Source organism: Oncorhynchus kisutch, linkage group LG18 (assembly GCF_002021735.2).
Source record: "Oncorhynchus kisutch isolate 150728-3 linkage group LG18, Okis_V2, whole genome shotgun sequence".
NCBI classification, from domain to species: domain Eukaryota; kingdom Metazoa; phylum Chordata; class Actinopteri; order Salmoniformes; family Salmonidae; genus Oncorhynchus; species Oncorhynchus kisutch.
In genome coordinates, this window is record NC_034191.2 from 77,253,047 (window position 1) to 77,274,494 (window position 21,448).

A 21,448-nucleotide genomic window follows, 5' to 3' on the forward strand; every position below is an offset into this window, starting at 1 on the left:
AAAATGTAGGACAAAACACAAAATCACGACAAGCGAGACACCACAACACTACATAAAGAGAGACCTAAGACAACATCGCAGCATGGCAGCAACACAACATGACAGCACAACATGACAACACAACATGGTAGCAACACAACATGACAATACAAAATGGCAGCAACACAACATGACAACACAACATGGTAGCAACACAACATGACAACACAACATGGTAGCAACACAACATGACAACACAAAATGGCAGCAACACAACATGGCAGAAAAAACATGGCAGCATCATATGACAACACAACATGGCAGAAACACAAAATGGCAGCAACACAATATGACAACACGACAAGACAACATGGCAGCATCACAACATGACAACACAACATGGCAGCATCACAACATGACAACAACACAACATGGCAGCATCACAACATGACAACACAACATGGTAGCAACACAACATGACAACACAACATGGTAGCAACACAACATGACAACACAAAATGGCAGCAACACAACATGGCAGAAAAAACATGGCAGCATCATATGACAACACAACATGGCAGAAACACAAAATGGCAGCAACAACATGGCAGCAACACAATATGACAACACGACAAGACAACATGGCAGCATCACAACATGACAACAACACAACATGAAAACACAACATGGCAGCATCACAACATGACAACACAACATGGCAGCATCACAACATGACAACAACACAACATGGCAGCATCACAACATGACAACAGCACAACATGGCAGCAACACAACATGGTAGCATCACAACGTGACAGCACAACATGGCAGCAACACAACATGACAACACAACATGGTAGAATCACAACATGACAACAACACAACATGAAAACACAACATGGCAGCATCACAACATGACAACAACACAACATGGCAGCAACACAACATGACACACAACATGGAAAAACATGGCAGCACCACAACATAAAAACAACACAACATGACAAGACAACATGGCAGCAACACAACATGACAACACAACATGGTAGCAACACAACATGACAACACAACAAGACAACACGACAAGACAACATGGCAGAAACACAACATGGCAGCAACACAACATGACAACACAACATGGTAGCAACACAACATGGCAACACAACATGACAACACAACATGGTAGCAACACAACATGACAACACAACATGGTAGCAACACAACATGGCAACACAACAGAGCAGCATCACAACATGACAACACAACATGACAACACAACATGACAACATGACAAGACAACATGGCAGAAACATAACATGGCAGCAACACAACATGACAACACAACATGGTAGCAACACAACATGGCAACACAACATAGTAGCATCACAACATAACAACAACATGACAACACAACATGGTAGCATCACAACATGACAACAACACAACATGACAAAACAACATGACAACACAACATGACAACACAACATGGTAGCACCACAACATGGCAAAACAACATGGCAGCAACACAACATGACAACACAACATGACAACACGACAACACAACATGGTAGCAACACAACATGGCAGAAACAACATGGTAGCAACACAACATGACAACACAACATAGTAGCATCACAACATGACAACAACACAACATGACAACACAACATGACAACACAACCAGGCAGCAACACATGACAACACAACATGACAACACAACATGGTAGCAACACAGCATGGAAAAAACAGCATGGCAGCAACACAACATGACAACACAACATGGTAGCATCACAACATGACAACACAACATGGCAGAAATACAACATGACAACACAGCATGGCAGAAACAACATGGCAGAAACACAACATGACTACACAACATCGTAGCAACACAACATGACAATACAACATGGTAGCATCACAACATGACAACACAACATGGCAGAAACACAACATGACAACACAACATAGTAGCATCACAACATGACAACATGACATGACAACAACACAACATGGCAGAAACACAAAATGGCAGCAACAACATGGTAGCAACACAACATGACAACGCGACAAGACAACACGACAAGACAACATGGCAGAAACACAACATGGCAGCAACACAACATGACAACACAACATAGTAGCATCACAACGTGACAACAGCACAACATGACAACACAACATGACAACACAACATGGTAGCAACACAACATGGCAACACAACAGGGCAGCAACACAACACGACGACACAACATAGTAGCATCACAACATGACAACAACACAACATAACAACACAACATGAACACACAACATGGCAGCAACACAACATGACAACACAACATGGCAGCAACACAACATGACAACACAACATAGTAGCATCACATCACAACATGACAACAACACAACATGACAACACAACATGGCAGCAACACAACATGACAACACAACATGACAACACAACATAGTAGCATCACAACATGACAACAACACAACATGGCAGCATCACAACATGACAACAACACAACATGGCAGCAACACAACATGGTAGCATCACAACGTGACAACACAACATGGCAGCAACACAACATGACAACACAACATGGTAGAATCACAACATGACAACAACACAACATGAAAACACAACATGGCAGCATCACAACATGACAACAACACAACATGGCAGCAACACAACATGACACACAACATGGAAAAACATGGCAGCACCACAACATAAAAACAACACAACATGACAACACAACATGGCAGCAACACAACATGACAACACAACATAGCAGCATCACATCACAACATGACAACAACACAACATAACAACACAACATGACCACACAACATGACCACACAACATGGCAGCAACACAACATGACACACAACATGATATCAATACATCTTAACAACACAACATGACAACAACACAGCATGGTAGTAGAACAACATGGCAGCAGCACAACATGACAACACAACATGGCAGCAACACAACACAACATGACAACACAACATAGTAGCATCACATCACAACATGACAACAACACAACATGACAACACAACATGGCAGCAACACAACACACCATGACAACACAACATGACAACACAACATTGTAGCATCACAACATGACAACAACACAACATGAAAACACAACATGGCAGCATCACAACATGACAACACAACATGGCAGCATCACAACATGACAACAACACAACATGGCAGCATCACAACATGACAACAACACAACATGGCAGCAACACAACATGGTAGCATCACAACGTGACAACACAACATGGCAGCAGCACAACATGACAACACAACATGGTAGAATCACAACATGACAACAACACAACATGAAAACACAACATGGCAGCATCACAACATGACAACAACACAACATGGCAGCAACACAACATGACACACAACATGGAAAAACATGGCAGCACCACAACATAAAAACAACACAACATGACAACACAACATGGCAGCAACACAACATGACAACACAACATAGCAGCATCACATCACAACATGACAACAACACAACACAACATAACAACACAACATGACCGCACAACATGACCACACGACATGGCAGCAACACAACATGACACACAACATGATATCAATACAACTTAACAACACAACATGACAACAACACAGCATGGTAGTCGAACAACATGGCAGCAGCACAACATGACAACAACACAGCATGGTAGCAGCACAACATGGTAGCAACACAACATGACAACAACACAACATGGTAGCAGGACAACATGGTAGCAACACAACATGGCAGCAGACCAATATGGTAGCAGCACAACATGACAACAACACAGCATGGTAGCAGGACAACATGGTAGCAACACAACATGGTAGCAGCACAACATGAAAACAACACAGCATGGTAGCAGCACAACATGACAACAACACAGCATGGTAGCAGCACAACATGGCAGCAACACAACATGACAACAACACAGCATGGTGGTAGAACAACATTGGTAGAAACATAACACGGCAGCAGCACAACATGGTAGCAGCACAACATGTTAGAAATACAACATGGTAGCAACACAACATGGTGGCAACACAACATAGTAGCAACACAACATGGCAGCAGCATAGCATGTTACAATAGCAACACAACGTGGTAGCAGCACACACGGTGCCAATATTGTTAGGCACAGAATTCAATTGATTGTAAACATGGGCGAAAAAGCCAGTCTGTTCCTCGGAGACAAATCAAAAGGCTGCAAAGGGATAGGAGGAATATGCAAATTGGAGGAAGGTATCATTGTGGGACGTAAAAAAAGATACTCAAATATACATCTACAGAGGATCTACTTTGTAAGGCCTCGCAGCAAGCGACGTCTTGCGGAAATAAAGACAGCAACCTGTCACGAATTATATCAAAGTGACAGTGTGCTGGTGTAATGTTATTTTTATGATTGTATTGCTTGAACAATTGTTCACAAAGTGGCTGTGACGTATTTGTATTGATATAGCTGCGTTATGGTTGGGGGGGGGGGGGGGGGTCTGCGGGCTTTCAGCTTCGTTCTACTTCAGCAGATAAGCTGCTTCCTACTGAGGGGGTCCAACGAATGCACACCACTTTTCATCAAAGGCGAACACTAATGATTCAAGTTTAAATCATTTTTTGTGCCTCCCTGTACTCTTTCCAGCACGGAATTCTGGAGAAACGTGTAGTGTTCAACATGAAGGACAAGACTTGTGGAGATATTCAGGAGCTTGAACTTTTCTTCTTCTTCTTCTAATTAGTACAGACGTTCTGTTATCTTTCCAGTACTATGTAATTCACTGAACAAGTGCACTCGAGAGCAAGGCCCTCCCTGAAGATAAAATATTTTTTCACTTGCCCTACTTAAATCGTTTACATTTAAACAGAAACGGACAGGTTTTTTTTGGGGGGGGGGGTTGAACATACATGATGGAAATGACTATGGTTCAGTGGAAAAACTCAAAATTCTATAATAATAAACCAGTTTAGTAGGTCACATGTTTTGCCCCATTTTTAAATACATACATACATATATATATATAAATACATTTGATTTGATTTGAGTGGACTGATTGTTAGTTGCCATTGTTTCAGACGTTCCAAGAGATGTTTAGAACATCATACCATCTTCACTTTGACATGACGTCAAGGTTTTCGTCTGCAACCTTTACTCATCCAGATTTCTAAGCCAATCAGGTTGGCTGAACATAGGCTACTGTAAGTATGATAGTCGAGCTCATTGCCTGGCAAATAAGTTGTACCCCAAAATGGTGCAAAACTGTATTGGAAGGGAGCTACTTCAGAACAATAAGAACTGAAAAATATAAAGTGACAAATTATACATAATCTGGTTCTGATCTCGGATCAGATTTACGGTTTAAGCTCAGCCTTACAGACAAGACCAGGTGGGAGGGGAAACTTATTCAGGACCATCGGAATGGGCCACACCCTCCAGAGTGAAATGACACAATTGTCAAAAGTCAACATCTTGTCTGGGGGTTGTCGTGCTAGTCTGACACAGCGTAGCATCTGTAAACTCTCCTCAGTCTTCTGCTCTGTCCCTAAGGGGACAAGACGCCACAGTGGCCAAGATCCTAATGGTGGTGTATAGAGGGGATTTTTTGGGGACCAGGTCACCCCACCAAAAATAGGAATGACAGATAAAGGACACCCAACCATTCCCGGCCTGCGCTGGCACTCCTCCATCACCACCACCAGAGCCTGGGCTGTTTCTGGGTAGATGACTCCAAGAGGGGCATAGTCCACTCTACTCTCTCTCTGTTGAGCAAACACTGGCCTGCCGGCTGTCGCAATATCCACAGAGCAACGTTTTCACGTTGATTCCCCCTTCGTTTTTTTTTTTTAGGAGGGGACTCATTAATGCATCTGTGGGGGTTTGGTGGGACTGCAGAGCAAACTGAATATTCCACAGATGGAGATCAAACAATGGACCATCATCAATCTCTGTCACCAACCACAGGTATGGGAGGGGAGGTCAGGGACTTTATCCTGTTGAGGGTAGCAGAAGGGCAGAGTGAGTGAGCGAGTGAGTGAGTGAGTGAGTGAGTGAGTGAGTGAGTGAGTGAGTGAGTGAGTGAGTGAGTGCGTGAGTGCGTGAGTGTGTGCGTGTAAACCTAACCTTAACTATTGTAATTAACCCTTCCCCTGACCCTATCCTTAGCCCTTTAATCTAACTCCTAACATAACCCTAACCTTATTATCCCCTAAATGTAACCCCTAGCCTAGCTAACATTAGCATTAGCCACCTAGCCACCTAGCTAAATTTAGCCACAACAAATTGGAATTTGTAACATGTCATAAGTTTTGCTAATTCGTAACATATCATACGTTTTGCTAATTCGTAACATATTGTACGTTTTGCAAATCTAGGTCCAGTTTCCTGATAACGATGAAACTTAAACTTGTGAGTGTTTGAACAATGTACCAATCAGTGCACTTGTTAAGAATTGAAACTGAACGGTTTTATTATATTTCACCTTTATTTAACCAGGTAGGCTAGTTGAGAACACCTTTATTTAACCAGGTAGGCTAGTTGAGAACACCTTTCTTTAACCAGGTAGGCCAGTTGAGAACACCTTTATTTAACCAGGTAGGCTAGTTGAGAACACCTTTATTTAACCAGGTAGGCTAGTTGAGAACACCTTTATTTAACCAGGTAGGCTAGTTGAGAACACCTTTATTTAACCAGGTAGGCTAGTTGAGAACAAGTTCTCATTTGCAACTGCGACCTGGCCAAGATAAAGCAAAGCAGTGTGACACAGACAAAAACACAGAGTTACGGATATGTAGCGAGGGCCAGCCGACTAGAGCCTACAGGTCGCAGTGATGGGTGGTATAAGGTGATTTGGTAACAAAACAGATGGCACTGTGATAGACTGCATCCAGTTTTCTGAGTAGAGTGTTGGAAAATATTTTGTAGATGACATCACCGAAGTCGAGGATCGGTAGGATAGATGGTTTTACTAGGGTAAGTTTGGCGGTGTGAGTGAAGGAGGCTTTGTTTTCAAAATAGAAAGCCGATTCTAAATTTGATTTTGGATTGGAGATGTTTAATATGAGTCCGGAAGGAGAGTTTACAGTCTAGCCAGACACCTAGGTACTTATAGTTGTCCACATATTCTAGGTCGGAACCATCTGGGGTGGTGATGCTAGTCGTGCGTGCTGGTGAGGGCAGCGAACGGTTGAAAAGCATGCGTTTGGTTTTACTAGCGTTTAAGAGCAGTTGGAGGCCACGGAAGGAGTGTTGTATGGCCTTGAAGCTCGTTTGGAGGTTAGTTAGCACAGTGTCCAAGGAAGGGCCAGAAGTATACAGAATGGTGTCGTCTGCGTAGAGGTGGATCAGGGAATCGGCCGCAACAAGAGCGACATCATTGATTTAAACTGTGTCTTTACAGGAGCAGTCTCGTGCTGAAAATTATTCCAGAATATTGGCGAAAGAGTTCGCTGTAGCTCTTAAATCATTTAGCGTCTGCTAAATGATTTATGGCTATTCATATTTTTTACACAATACAGTTTGACCATCAAGAGAAGACTGTAGTCCATTATGTATTCCATTATGTATTCATTATGTAAGTGTTTGTATTATGTTAGCCATGTGTTCTGTATTCTAAATGTTTGTATTATGTTAGCCATGTGTTCTGTATTCTAAGTGTTTGTATTATGTTAGCCATGTGTTCTGTATTCTAAGTGTTTGTATTATGTTAGCCATGTGTTCTGTATTCTAAGTGTTTGTATTATGTTGGCCATGTGTTCTGTATTCTAAGTGTTTGTATTATGTTGGCCATGTGTTCTGTATTCTAAGTGTTTGTATTATGTTAGCCATGTGTTCTGTATTCTAAGTGTTTGTATAATGTTAGCCACGTGTTCTGTATTCTAAGTGTTTGTATAATGTTAGCCATGTGTTCTGTATTCTAAGTGTTTGTATTATGTTGGCCATGTGTTCTGTATTCTAAGTGTTTGTATAATGTTAGCCATGTGTTCTGTATTCTAAGTGTTTGTATAATGTTAGCCATGTGTTCTGTATTCTAAGTGTTTGTATAATGTTGCCCATGTGTTCTGTATTCTAAGTGTTTGTATTATGTTGGCCATGTGTTCTGTATTCTAAGTGTTTGTATAATGTTAGCCATGTGTTCTGTATTCTAAGTGTTTGTATTATGTTGGCCATGTGTTCTGTATTCTAAGTGTTTGTATTATGTTGGCCATGTGTTCTGTATTCTAAGTGTTTGTATTATGTTGGCCATGTGTTCTGTATTCTAAGTGCTTATAATATGTTTGCCATGTATTCTGTATTCTAAGTGTTTGTATTATGTTGGCCATGTGTTCTGTATTCTAAGTGTTTGTATAATGTTAGCCATGTGTTCTGTATTCTAAGTGTTTGTATTATGTTGGCCATGTGTTCTGTATTCTAAGTGTTTGTATTATGTTGGCCATGTGTTCTGTATTCTAAGTGTTTGTATTATGTTGGCCATGTGTTCTGTATTCTAAGTGTTTGTATAATGTTAGCCATGTGTTCTGTATTCTAAGTGTTTGTATTATGTTGGCCATGTGTTCTGTATTCTAAGTGTTTGTATTATGTTGGCCATGTGTTCTGTATTCTAAGTGTTTGTATTATGTTGGCCATGTGTTCTGTATTCTAAGTGTTTGTATTATGTTGGCCATGTGTTCTGTATTCTAAGTGCTTATAATATGTTTGCCATGTATTCTGTATTCTAAGTGTTTGTATTATGTTGGCCATGTATTCTGTATTCTAAGTGTTCTCTCTTGCTATTTTTTATGCAATGTTTGACTATGTAAATTCTGCATTTCTTCAGTTTGTGTAAACTGTGAGCAAGAATAAATAAAGCCAAAGCTGCTTGTTCCTTCATTTGCTATCGAAAATATCAATGGTTTAATACATGTCCCCCCAAAAATCAGATATAGGACAGACACTTCAGAACAAGTTCCTTTAGATTTTTTTTTTGGGGGGGGGCCTATCTGTTATTCCATGTTGTGAATCTGTTGTTCCATGTGTTTGTATGGGCTAATAGTAGTAAGGCCAAAAATATGTTTTTATCAAATAATTTTTTTATATATATTTTTTGATACTTCACGGGGTCTTAGAATTCTAAATCATATAGCAAAATGATGTTGGGCTATAAGTCCTGGCTCGCAATCGACATTCCAATTAATCTCAAAGGTGTTCGATGGGGTTGAGGTCAGGGCTCTGTGTAGACCAGTCAAGTTCTTACACACCGATCTTGACAAACCATTTCTGTATGGACCTCGCTTTGTGCACAGGGGCATTGTCATGCTGAAACAGGATAGGGCCTTTCCCAAACTGTTGCCTCAAAGTTGGAAGCACAGAATTGTCTAGAATATCATTGTATTCTCTAGCTTTAAGACTTCCCTTCCCTGGAACTAAGGGGCCTGAACCATGAAAAACAGCCCCAGACCATTATTCCTCCCCCTTGGGGAGGGGGAGCTTGCAACACTAGGGTTGTGGGTTCGATACCCATGGGGGACCAGTACGGATATGTATGCACTCACTACTGCAAGTTGCTCTGGATAAGAGCGTCTGCTAAATGACTCAAATGTAAGTGCATTTAGCCAATTAAGACAAGCAAGCTGTAAATAGCCTTGTAAAAGTTCAGTGGCAATTTTAGCATGTAAATCTTTGTGAGGCAAAAAAATAATAATGTTTTAGATGCATGCCAGCAAAGCCACAACACAACACTAAACAATACATGCATTCCATTATAACGGTGACAAACGGTGTCCACAAACTGTTAAGGCCTACATAAAAGCTGTCCCAACAGCAGAGCTTTCTTTTCAGCACCATGGAGTGAATCCTTAATAAACCACTGCTACACCTTGCAATCAGCGGAGCATTGTCTTGCAGCTTTAACAGTTCATTTAGTTTAATTTGCTGCCTTTTTTTTCAGCTGACACGGCTGACTTTCTTTAAAAAAAAGTGGTTTCTACTGACAATTGAGATGAACAAATGGATAATTATGTGAACTGTCAGGAAATGTTTACATCGGCACGAGAAGGCTTGCTTGGTCTGGGCGGGGTTTGGTACCCACGGTACCAGCCAATCAGACGGGTTTCCCTCAACCATGGACTAGCGAGAGAAGTTGAGACAGTCAGTCTGGAGTAAGTCTCAACTACGATGGATTCAGTACCCTATTCTCTCGTGTTAATAGTCCTGTTCTTTGGGACTATGATTCAAGAAAATGATGGTAAGTGAGCGAGGTTATGTCTGGGATTTTTTATTTATTTTACATTTTATTTTAATAGGTTGTGGACACGAAGTTGATTTCGGGGCGTCGGTTGTTTGCTCTTTGTTTTCAAGAAGCGGCAGCCTAAAAAGACTTCTCAAAGATGGCGCAGGTCAGACTCGGAGCAAAGCGACGCTGTCAGAGCCGATGTTTATTGTTGAGGGGAACGTCTTTTGCGAGAGGAAAATAGCTTTTTTTTTGAGGACGTTGGCTTTAGTCCAGGATCAATGCGCGAAGTCATTTGTAAACATGTTTTCGAGCTTTGACTGACTTAACTAGTAACTTGTTATTTCTCACTTGAGCAAAGACTTTAGTTTGTATCCCTCACATTTGTTTGTGTTTGTTTTGTTTATTGGTCTTAATCGTTCATTTCTCGTGCTGGACACTGACCGAGGAGTTAGATGAAAACCTCATGGCAGAAATGTCCAGGCAATGGTTGTGTTTTGCGTTTGTGTCCGTGTAGCTAAATAGTCACTGTTAATAAACAAACTGCTCCGGTTGGCTGTCTATTTTGAGGGAGGATTCCCCTTTAGTTAACTAGCAAATACTTCTTCAATCGAAAGAGATTGGGTTAGTTGAACTTGACACCGTAATAGCTATACAGTTGGTTATAATTAACCTATTTTAGCTAGTCTTTTTGTTGTTGCTACAGTATGTAGTTGCTCGTCACTCATGCTTTTTGTTTTTTGTTGTAAAACAAGGTTTTAACGCCGTTGACAAAAGTTAAACGGCAAAACTAACGTTAGCTAGTGACTGATCTTGAGGGGATGTTCAAAGTCATACTCATTGTACGAGCTTCACTGGGAGCTGAACTGGCAAGACAAATTGCATCTCACTCGTGGTGATTTTCAAAATAGACAATATTTCCTTGACACACGGATTGCTGGTAACATTGTGGCTCAGAGGTTACTCGGACACCCCCTAGATAGTAATGTGAGCTAATTGTCAGCCATTGACCAAGTAATTATTCTGTAACTGACTAGTCGTTTTATCAGTTTGATGAATTTTGCTCGAAATTGAGCTGGAACTGTTACTAAAGTGTAGAGCTGGGCAGCTAAAGTTCTCGTTCAACATTTTATCCATGCAATTGAACATCGTGAGACAACCCCCTAACAAGGATTTCGACCCCCCCTCTTCTATGCTTTCTAAATTCCTAATGTCGATTATTGTACATTCCATAACAGCTATGTGGCTGACAATGTGCATTCACACGTTTCACGAACCTTGAGTTCCTTCATCCTAAATGCCGTTATTGTTTAATTAAATACAGAAAAAAATATTTTTGTGAATACGGTCAACCTGTGATTACCACAAACTAACTTAATTATTAACTAGAATATGGAGTAATTCTGCTGGTTTGGAGGAACCTTATGATATTCCTTTGTGTGGACGGAGAGTCGATGGAAACATGATGAATACAGTCCCAGCTCACAGCGCTTGTATTTTGATCACGTAAAGGGAACCGTTCCCATACGTTTCAACCAGTGTCCTTTAAAAAAAAAGAATGTTATTAAATAAAACTCAATTGTTATGTTGACCTGCAGAGAGGATTTTTTGTTGTTGTCCGTTTTTGAAATACGATTGACATGCTTTCGGTGACGTGGGAGCTTAAACGAGGCCGGGTGTATTTGCAACAGAATGAAATCCATATGCTTGATGCATATAATCCTACGGATAAAGGAGCAGACCACTTTCTCAGATTGAAGGTGCTGGACTATTTTTTTGGGGATTACATTTACTTATTTTTACACCGTTAAGAAGCTTAGCATCTAGGCGATCTATGCATTTCTGGGAAGCTGTTGCGTGTAAAATAGGGGGGATGAATCTGTGCATCCCCAGTTTACCTCCCCTAGAATATTTAATGCTATCACCGCTGTCATAAATGATGCACAGCGTCAAGATACATAGATATGAAATAGTTAACGTAAACACACGTTACGTGTCCTTATGTCAGCTCGTTGGTGATAGTAGTGCTCACCATGCAGTCGGTAACATGCATGACACTCTTCCCTCTGAAATCGGACAATTGTCAGTTAGATTGGACCTCCTACCAATGCTGTTTAGGCTTCATCATGGTGCTTCTCTCTAAACGGACTCTCTAAACAATTCCATCACCTTTAGCTGCGTTGGATGGGGCATTTGGTGACAATAGCAGTTCATTTCACATTATCTGTTGAGACAGCTGGTGTTTGACCTTTGCGTCCTCCAGTGACCTTTTGCAAACCTCATTTACTGTCCAGCTCCTGTGGTGTTCAACAATCCTGTGTGCCCTGCTCAGAGCCCCCTTTAATTTGCGATCTGCTCAAAACTTGCGTTGCTTTCTCCCCAGCATACTGCAAGTAAACAGCGCATGTTCATCAGGGAAATGAAAAAAATATGCGCAGCTTAGTTTAAGTGCTATACCTCCATGTCACCGATAAGACCACATCAAAAGCTTTAAGCACCTGTGCTGCCGTGTCGGCATCAGAAAGAGGTATAAACTCCAGGCCGCAGCAGCACAGTGCAGAGCAAGACTTTTGAATTCAGTCACATTCTATAACCCCCCCCCCCAACTAGTCAAAAAGGGGTGTTTGTTATGGTCAATACAGTCATTTTGCCTTTTGGTCAGAGGAATGTGAAACATTTCAGTGACTGACCCCCAAACTGCCTCTTGTCCTTGGAGTAAGGAACCACAACTAATTTGAGAAGTTGTATTTGTGCCCAGCTGTGATTGGATTCAGGGGTAGTGAATGGATTCAGGGGTAGTGAATGGATTCAGACGGCCCCCGCTTTTACCCGGGATCGAGAATTCTGCTGCAACTAGTTTATTTATTTATTTTAAACCTTTTCACATATGAGTTCCAAATATCTCTAACGGTCTCCTCAGCGTGAGTTGTTTTTATGAACGTGATGTCAGAATGCACTCATTGTTCTAATATGTGATTTGTTGCGCAACAGTACAGTTAACACACGCTGCCTGATAATTATCTATAGGCAATGTTTCGTCTTGTCAATTTCAAATTATTTTCAGGAACTATTTTTATATCCGAACAACAGTTTAAATTGAGGTGTGTTCCGCCCTCCTCATTAATTCACATAGAGGTAGCCACATTTCCGTGTTGAGGACAATTTTATTTTGGAGGCATTACTGAGTCTGACAAACTTCTCTCTTTGAGCCCAAGTACTTCCGTAGTTTTTCTGCAGATCAACGATGCAGACGTTTACGCAGTCTTGCACGAACTGGTACATTTTCCGTCTGGAATTTATAGTTTCATTCACATGTTTTCAAGTACTGGTGACATCTAATGCATTCTGATTATTGCATAGATTATTGTAATGGACACATGTGTGTAAAATACATTTTTGAAGGTTGTACCAATTTACAATGAGCTAATGATATGCTGTTTGCCAGCTATGTGTGGCGCCATGTTTTTTTGACATTATACAATGCATTCTGGGTTGTCACGTAAACGTCTGTCAGACCAAAGATCTTCTACTGAGGTGAAAGAATGGCAACTCATCTTTCAAGCAAACTACCGGAAGTGAATGATCGTACACGACACCGTCTGAGCATACGCTTGCATGGACCACTGTAGAATGATCACACCCGTCTGAGCGTACGCTTGCATGGACCACTGTAGAATGATCACACCCGTCTGAGCGTGCGTTGCATGGACCACTGTAGAATGATCACACCCGTCTGAGCGTACGCTTGCATGGACCACTGTAGAATGATCACACCCATTTGTTGGTACATGTGAAAAGGGCTGAAGAAAAGGAGAGACAGAATGCTGCCAGAGAAGGAGTACATTGATCATTCTCTTCTGTTACATTTGAAATAGTCAAGGACTACCTGTTTTGCAATCTGTTTCAATCAGTCGCTGACTTCCTGTCCCCCAAATGCTCTACAGACACTCGTATTAAAGCCACCGGGTGAATTGCTTTTGTCATTATCCTTTTATCTGGAGGATATTTCTAGAAGCAATTTTGACTAAGTGCCTTTCTCAAGGGCAAAACAACTGTACCTCTACCCCTCCCCCATCCCCTATTAGTATGAACTTGACCCATCTAGCCCATAAAACTCCTGGCCATCATGATGGAATGACGTGCACATACATCCATACAGCCGGAACTACTTTCCTGCATTGAGGTGTGCGTGTGTTGAGCTCCCCCCCCCCCCACTGAGATGACTGGGGTTGGCCGCCTCTTCAGACCTTCCAATCACCTCAGCTGACACACGCTTCGAATAGCCTACCTGCTATGAACTCACTTTTTTTGGGACGGGAACGGGGGGGGGGGATCAGTTTACGTAACAGTATACAGCCCACTTGAGTCGGTGCTTTTGAACACTCCCCCGACATGTGCAATTTTTGAAACCGTCAACTTGTGTACATAACCACACGGCACGGTAGCTCCACCGCACTGAGTAGTTCAATGTGTATTGGATTTATCTGCCTCTGCGGTGATAGGAAAAAGCCTACCGACATATAAATGTGCTGCTGAGATTGTCCCCCCCCCCCCCATCTACCAGTGTTATAGCAGGATTGTTTTGTCTCATGGTTTCTTAAACTTTCATTAGTCTTTTCTGGTTTTATCCTACAGTAATCTCTGGTGTGAATTCTCCAGTCCCACGGGGAAATGTGTGTTCAGTGTGTGTGCGTGGCAACATCTATTTGGTTAATGGCTGAATGTGGATGCTAGCTTTGTTTGGGGTTTTTAATACTGCAGTCCACTCTCTTTTTGAACGGGCTGTATCAAACATTAAATGTGCCCTCTCAGGGCTCCCTCCCTCCCCTCTAGCAGCAGAAGGGAAGGTTTTACGACTCCTCGGTGTGCCACTGAGGCAGCTTGGTGAGCAGGGTATTTATAAAGAACACTCAGTCATATGCTCTGACATGCAAGCAATTAGTAAGGCCTATGCAAAGAGAGGGGCGGAAAAAAGTTGCACTTAAAGGGGCAATCTGCGATTTGATTTGATTATTATTTTATTTTTTTGTGTGTTTTTGTTACATTCATTTTTTGAAATTATTTAACTTTTAAATGAATGATTCATAGCCATTTTTATTCTTGAGCATAAATGCGTCATGAGCTTAGTTCAACTGTCTAAGCTAATCGGAACCCAAAACATAAGCTTGTAAACAAACACTGTATTGCCTCGACATGGTTAAAACTGTAATGTTGATATGGATGATCAGTCTTTGGATCCATAGCCCTGAATTTGAGAGTGGTTACATTTTTCCAGCCCTATCCCATAGCAGTTTACCAGAAACAGTGGCAGCATGGCAATTTTTATTTTTTAATTTTTTAGTTTGAATTGCAGATTGCCCCTTTTTTTACGCATTGACTGGTACTCACTGTGCGACTTACTGCTCTCTGAAGTGTTATTAGCAGGTCAGGATAGTGGCAAACACCAGTAGAAATGCAATGTACAGGCCAGGCATACACAGATGTTTCAATAGGCTGAAGTATCCTTGCATATCTTGAACAATAGTGAGCTATAGTCACCCACAAACCCATTGCAGTATTGATAGTTGAAATTTTTGACTTTTTGACATTTTTGGTTTGAATGAATAAGTGTTCAACCGCTTTGGAAGGAGTTTCGCTTTTTGAACACTAAAGACATTGGCCGACTTATCTTGATGAGACTAGATGGTGTTTTTCTGTCCAATTTTATGGGTGAGATTGTGCCTTTAAGCTCCATGCTCAACAATTTGAGGAGGCAGGCAGCAGGCAACAAACCCATCTAATCTTGAGCACATTTGGAATAAAAAGCTGTGTGTGTGTGAGATATATATATATAAATAAATAAATAAATTGTTTTCATTATGCAGATATTACTACCTTGAGGTATTTTGTGGTCTCTTTTGCGAAAACATCTGTTGCTAACCGACTCTCATCCCAGTGAGTCAGTGGAGCATCTGCTCTGGTGGGGCTGAAGGTCTCTGCTGAACAGCTGGCATCAACGGGAGACTTTCTCTTAAATCAACCTGATGCATATTCATTAGAGGGCTCGTTCAGCCATCACCATGTTTATATTGAATGTCTGCTTGCTGGGAATTGGCCGTCAACAGTATTTAAACTCACTGCTCCCTCAATGCACCTGTGAAAAAGGATATTGGCCATTTTGTTTTTTTACAATTTTATTTTGACTTTCTGTTTTTAACCAACAAAGAATAACTTACAAATATTATCATAGCCAGTTATTTGTGACACGTAGGCCTAATTGAGAGAACTAACTGGTATGCTTCCTTTTTTCCCACCAGTTCCTTTTTGAGAGTCCTAAACACTGAGCTTGTGCTTTTGTTTCTGCTTGAGCAGCCAGACAGTGTTTTGGTCTGAGAGGACGGTCCACCTCGCCCATCCCCACATCTGGTGTGGACAAAAGCACTGCCGCAATGGAGGGAATGAGGGAAGGACGGGGAGCGGCTCAGGCCCTGCCATAATGGGGCAGACCGGGGGAGCGCAAGGGAGCGGGGGCAGGCCTTGCCATAGTGGTAGGGGCCCTGCCGTAATGGAGGGGGAGGGGGCAGGCCCTGCCATAGTGGTAGGGGCCCTGCCATAATGGGGCAGACCGGGGGAGCGCAAGGGAGCGGGGCAGGCCCTGCCATAGTGGAGAGGGCAGCCATAATGGAGGGGGAGGGGGCAGGCCCTGCCATAATGGAGGGGGAGGGCCAGGGAGTGGGCAGGCCCTGATGTTAACCGTTAATTGGTTGGCACTTTGCAGCCAAAAATACATTTGACCAGTCATGCTTATCGGTCTATAGGGTAATTTGCATAATTTTGTGCAATTTAAATTGGCGCGTGTGTATTTTTGGTTAGTTGACACGCATCTTATTTATCACATGCACAGCATACAGAGCCTAGATTGAGGAGAGGAATACCCCACCACCTGTCAGACAGCATACAAAGCCTAGATTGAGGAGAGGAATACCCCACCACCCGTCAGACAGCATACAGAGCCTAGATTGAGGAGAGGAATACCCCACCACCCGTCAGACAGCATACAGAGCCTAGATTGAGGAGAGGAATACCCCACCACCCGTCAGACAGCATACAGAGCCTAGATTGAGGAGAGGAATACCCCACCACCTGTCAGACAGCATACAAAGCCTAGATTGAGGAGAGGAATACCCCACCACCTGTCAGACAGCATGCAGAGCCTAATTAAAGCACACAGTCGCCTTTTTGGGTCTATCCTGCCTACCGTTAACTATCAGCGCATCACCCACCACTTTGCTATGTGAACTGGAGGCAGCAGCGTAGTGCAATGTGAACTCTGAACGTTTTACTTTACTTCAAATAATGAGGCATGCCTTGCTTAGTCATAACAGCAACCCATCATAGTTGTTGATATTAGATTCCTCCTCTTTCTAAAGAGATTTCTAACAGAGATTTTAATGTCTCTCCACTGTTTGCATTAGGTTTATAACTGTTTTCTGCGAATTGCGTTTTGTTTGAAAATTACGTTTTTATTAGCTACTTCATTACAGGAGTTGCATGTACAATAATAGGCTATATAGCCTCTTGTTATTGTTGCATGTTTCCATTTAAGCTCTTAATTAAAAATGTCAGGTCCTTTGTATGAATGCATAGTATCAGAGAGGAAGAGGCAAAGCAAGAGGTTTCACTCTCGCCAGAATCTTTCCAAAAAAAGCCCAATGTGTTTCTATGGGTTATTTTGGACCTAAGCTTGTCGCCTTCCTTCCCGCCTTGTGCCGACTCCCATTGTTAGGACGGAAACATAAGTATCTCGTCATTATATACAGACCTATAATAGTATTTGGCTGGTCACGTCATTTTCTGTTTTGGAAACAATTTAACCGTTTTGTTGACTGGTTGATTGAGGGTTTGTTTGTCGGTAGCAAAATTGACCGAACTTAGCCATGACTGAGAAGCTCCATCAGACCATCAGAAATCAGACATCCCCAAATTAGCACTTTGCTACATTTGTGCACAGCAGTCCAGGTACTTATCAGGACAAAGAAACCAGAGACATCCTCATTTCTCACTTGTTATTTATATATATATTTTTACCTTTTATTTAACTAGGCAAGTCAGTTAAGAACAACGTCTTATTTACAATGATAACCTACTGTTCAACTGCCTTGTTCAGGGGCAGTAAGGCAGATTTTTACCTTGTACACTTGGGGATTCGAACTTGAAACCTTGCGGTTACTGACAAACGCTCTAACCTGCTAGGCAAAAAACAACAACATCAAATTGATTTATATAGCCCTTTGTACATCAGCTGATATCTCAAAGTGCTGTACAGAAACCCAGCCTAAAACCCCCAAACAGCAAGCAATGCAGGTGTAGAAGCACGGTGGCTAGGAACAACTCCCTAGAAAGGCCAAACCTAGGAAGAAACATAGAGAGGAACCAGGCTATGTGGGGTGGCCAGTCCTCTTCTGGCTGTGCCGGATGGAGATTATAACAGAACATGGCCAAGATGTTCAAATGTTCATAAATGACCAGCATGGTCAAATAATAATAATCACAGGCAGAACAGTTGAAACTGGAGCAGCAGCACGGCCAGGTGGACAGGGGACAGCAAGGAGTCATCATGTCAGGTAGTCCTGAGGCATGGTCCTAGGGCTCAGGTCCTCTGAGAGAGAGAAAGAAAGAGAGAATTAGAGAGAGCATACTTAAATTCACACAGGACACCAGATAGGACAGGAGAAGTACTCCAGATATAACAAACTGACCCTAGCCCCCCGACAAACTACTGCAGCATAAATACTGGAGGCTGAGACAGGAGGGGTCAGGAGACACTGTGGCCCCATCCGATGACACCCCCGGACAGGGCCAAACCGGAAGGATATAACCACACCCACTTTGCCAAAGCACAGCCCCTACACCACTAGAGGGATGGGGGGGGTGTGGCAACCCAGACAGGAAGATCACATCAGTGACTCAACCCACTCAAGTGACGCACCCCTCCTAGGGACGGAATGACAGAGCCCTAGTAAGCCAGCGACTCAGCCCCTGTAATAGAGGGGAACCGGCCAGGCAGAGACAGCAAGGGCGGTTCGTTGCTCCAGAGCCTTTCCGTTCATCTTCACACTCCTGGGCCTGACTACACTCAATCATATGACCCACTGAAGAGATTAGTCTTCAGTAAAGATTTAAAGGTTGAGACAGAGTTTGCGTCTCTCACATGGGTAGGCAAACCATTCCATAAGAATGGAGCTCTATAGGAGAAAGCCCTGCCTCCAGCTGTTTGCTTAGAAATTCTAGGGACAATTAGGAGGCCTGCGTCTTGTGACCGTAGCGTACGTTTAGGTATGTACGGCAGGACCAAATCAGAGAGAGAGGTTGGAGCAAGCCCATGTAATGCTTTGTAGGTTAGCAGTAAAACCTTGAAATTAGCCCTTGCCTTGACAGGAAGCCAGTGTAGGGAGGCTAATATGATACATTTTTTTGGTTCTAGTCAGGATTCTAGCAGCCGTATTTAGCACTAACTGAAGTTTATTTAGTGCTTTAGCCGGAAAGTAGAGCATTGCAGTAGTCTAACCTAGAAGTGACAAAAGCATGGATACATTTTTCTGCATTTTTGGAAAGAGTTTCTGATTTTTGCAATGTTACGTAGATGGAAAAAAGCTGTCCTTGAAACAGTCTTGATATGTTCTTCAAACGAGAGATCAGGGTCCAGAGTAACGCCGAGGTCCTATTTATTTGAGACGCCTGTACAACCATTAAGATTAATTGTCAGATTCAACAGAAGATCTAGCTACCTGCTAGGCTACCTGCTAGGCACCTGCCGCCCCACATGAACCTCTACAAACCAAAATACATTTTTTTTTAAATTATAAAAATTGACAACTCGTAAATGATGGTTATGAAATATACCAGAAACAAGTGTAGCAGCTTGTGAACTCTGGAAACAACGTTTCCACTCAGAATGAGAATGGTAAATTACTGTAATGTTTTTTACTGACGTTAACAGAAATGAGTGTAACCAAATGACAGAGATTAACGGTACATTTTACTAATGGTGACATGCAGTACCAGTCAAAAGTTTGGACAAACCTACTCCAGGGTGTTTAAAAAAAATTATACATTGTAGAATAATAGTGAAAACATCACAATTATGTGAGTGGCAGGGTAGCCGGCAGGGTAGCCGGCAGGGTAGCCGGCAGGGTAGCCGGCAGGGTAGCCGGCAGGGTAGCCGGCAGGGTAGCCGGCAGGGTAGCCGGCAGGGTAGCCGGCAGGGTAGCCGGCAGGGTAGCCGGCAGGGTAGCCGGCAGGGTAGCCGGCAGGGTAGCCTAGTGGTTAGAGCGTTGGACTAGTAACTGGAAGGTTGCAAGTTCAAACCCCCCGAGCTGACAAGGTACAAATCTGTCATTCTGCCCCTGAACAGGCAGTTAACCCACTGTTCCTAGGCCGTCATTGAAAAAAAGAATTTGTTCTTAACTGACTTGCCTAGGTTAAATAAAGGTAAAATAAATAAACATTTATAAAATAACTCTTGGAAGCATGTAATAACCAAAAAAGTGTTAAAACAAATCACAATATATTCCTTCAATGAAGGAGTTCCCACATATGCTGAGCACTTGAAGGAGTTCCCACATATGCTGAGCACTTGAAGGAGTTCCCACATATGCTGATCACTTGAAGGAGTTCCCACATATGCTGAGCACTTGAAGGAGTTCCCACATATGCTGAGCACTTGTTGGCTCCTTTTCCAGTATGTATTTACTTTCAGAATTTAGACTTGAGCTAGCAGACTGGTTTAGACCACTGTGACTTCACACCACATCCCTCCTATTCTGCTGCCACTTCTCTCAGCCTGGTCTAGACAGTTCGGCTACCCCAAGGCTGACTGGGTGACGCAAAGCACACAGACTACCCCAGCTATAGGCTAAGCTCTGGAGCAGAGCGGGTTACATATTTATTTATTTTTTCAGATCTTTTTTTATTTGATACTTTTTTTTTTTTTTTGACAGGGTAGTTTTTTACTGAGACTAAGGTCTCTCTTTCAGTTGAGCCCTGCATAAATAACTCAAACATATTTATTTAGAGATATAGATATTAAGAAAAATACATTTATTAACATAGAGGTCTCTTATCATTTATCTGAACAGACCAATGAGGGCCAGAACATCTCATTTTATTGTAAGATCTCTGTTGTTCCACATTTCAAAGCCCGTGTGTCTGTAACATCTGTCAGTTGTTCCACATTTCAAA

General features: G+C 42.2%; 1 protein-coding gene across 3 annotated transcripts in view; it reads left to right on the forward strand.

Annotated features, from left to right (window-relative positions):
• The first annotated feature begins 10,118 nt into the window (after positions 1–10,118).
• LOC109880013 (TGF-beta receptor type-1-like) overlaps positions 10,119–21,448 on the forward strand; it is an 87,391-nt gene continuing 76,061 nt past the window's right edge. For all 3 annotated transcript variants that reach the window (XR_004204064.1, XM_031796853.1, XM_031796854.1), the window contains exon 1: positions 10,119–10,243. Coding sequence is in view for 2 of the 3 variants with exons in the window: in XM_031796853.1 (XP_031652713.1) it covers positions 10,174–10,243 (70 nt within the window). In the remaining variant the exon portion in view is untranslated. The remainder of the gene's footprint in view (positions 10,244–21,448) is intronic.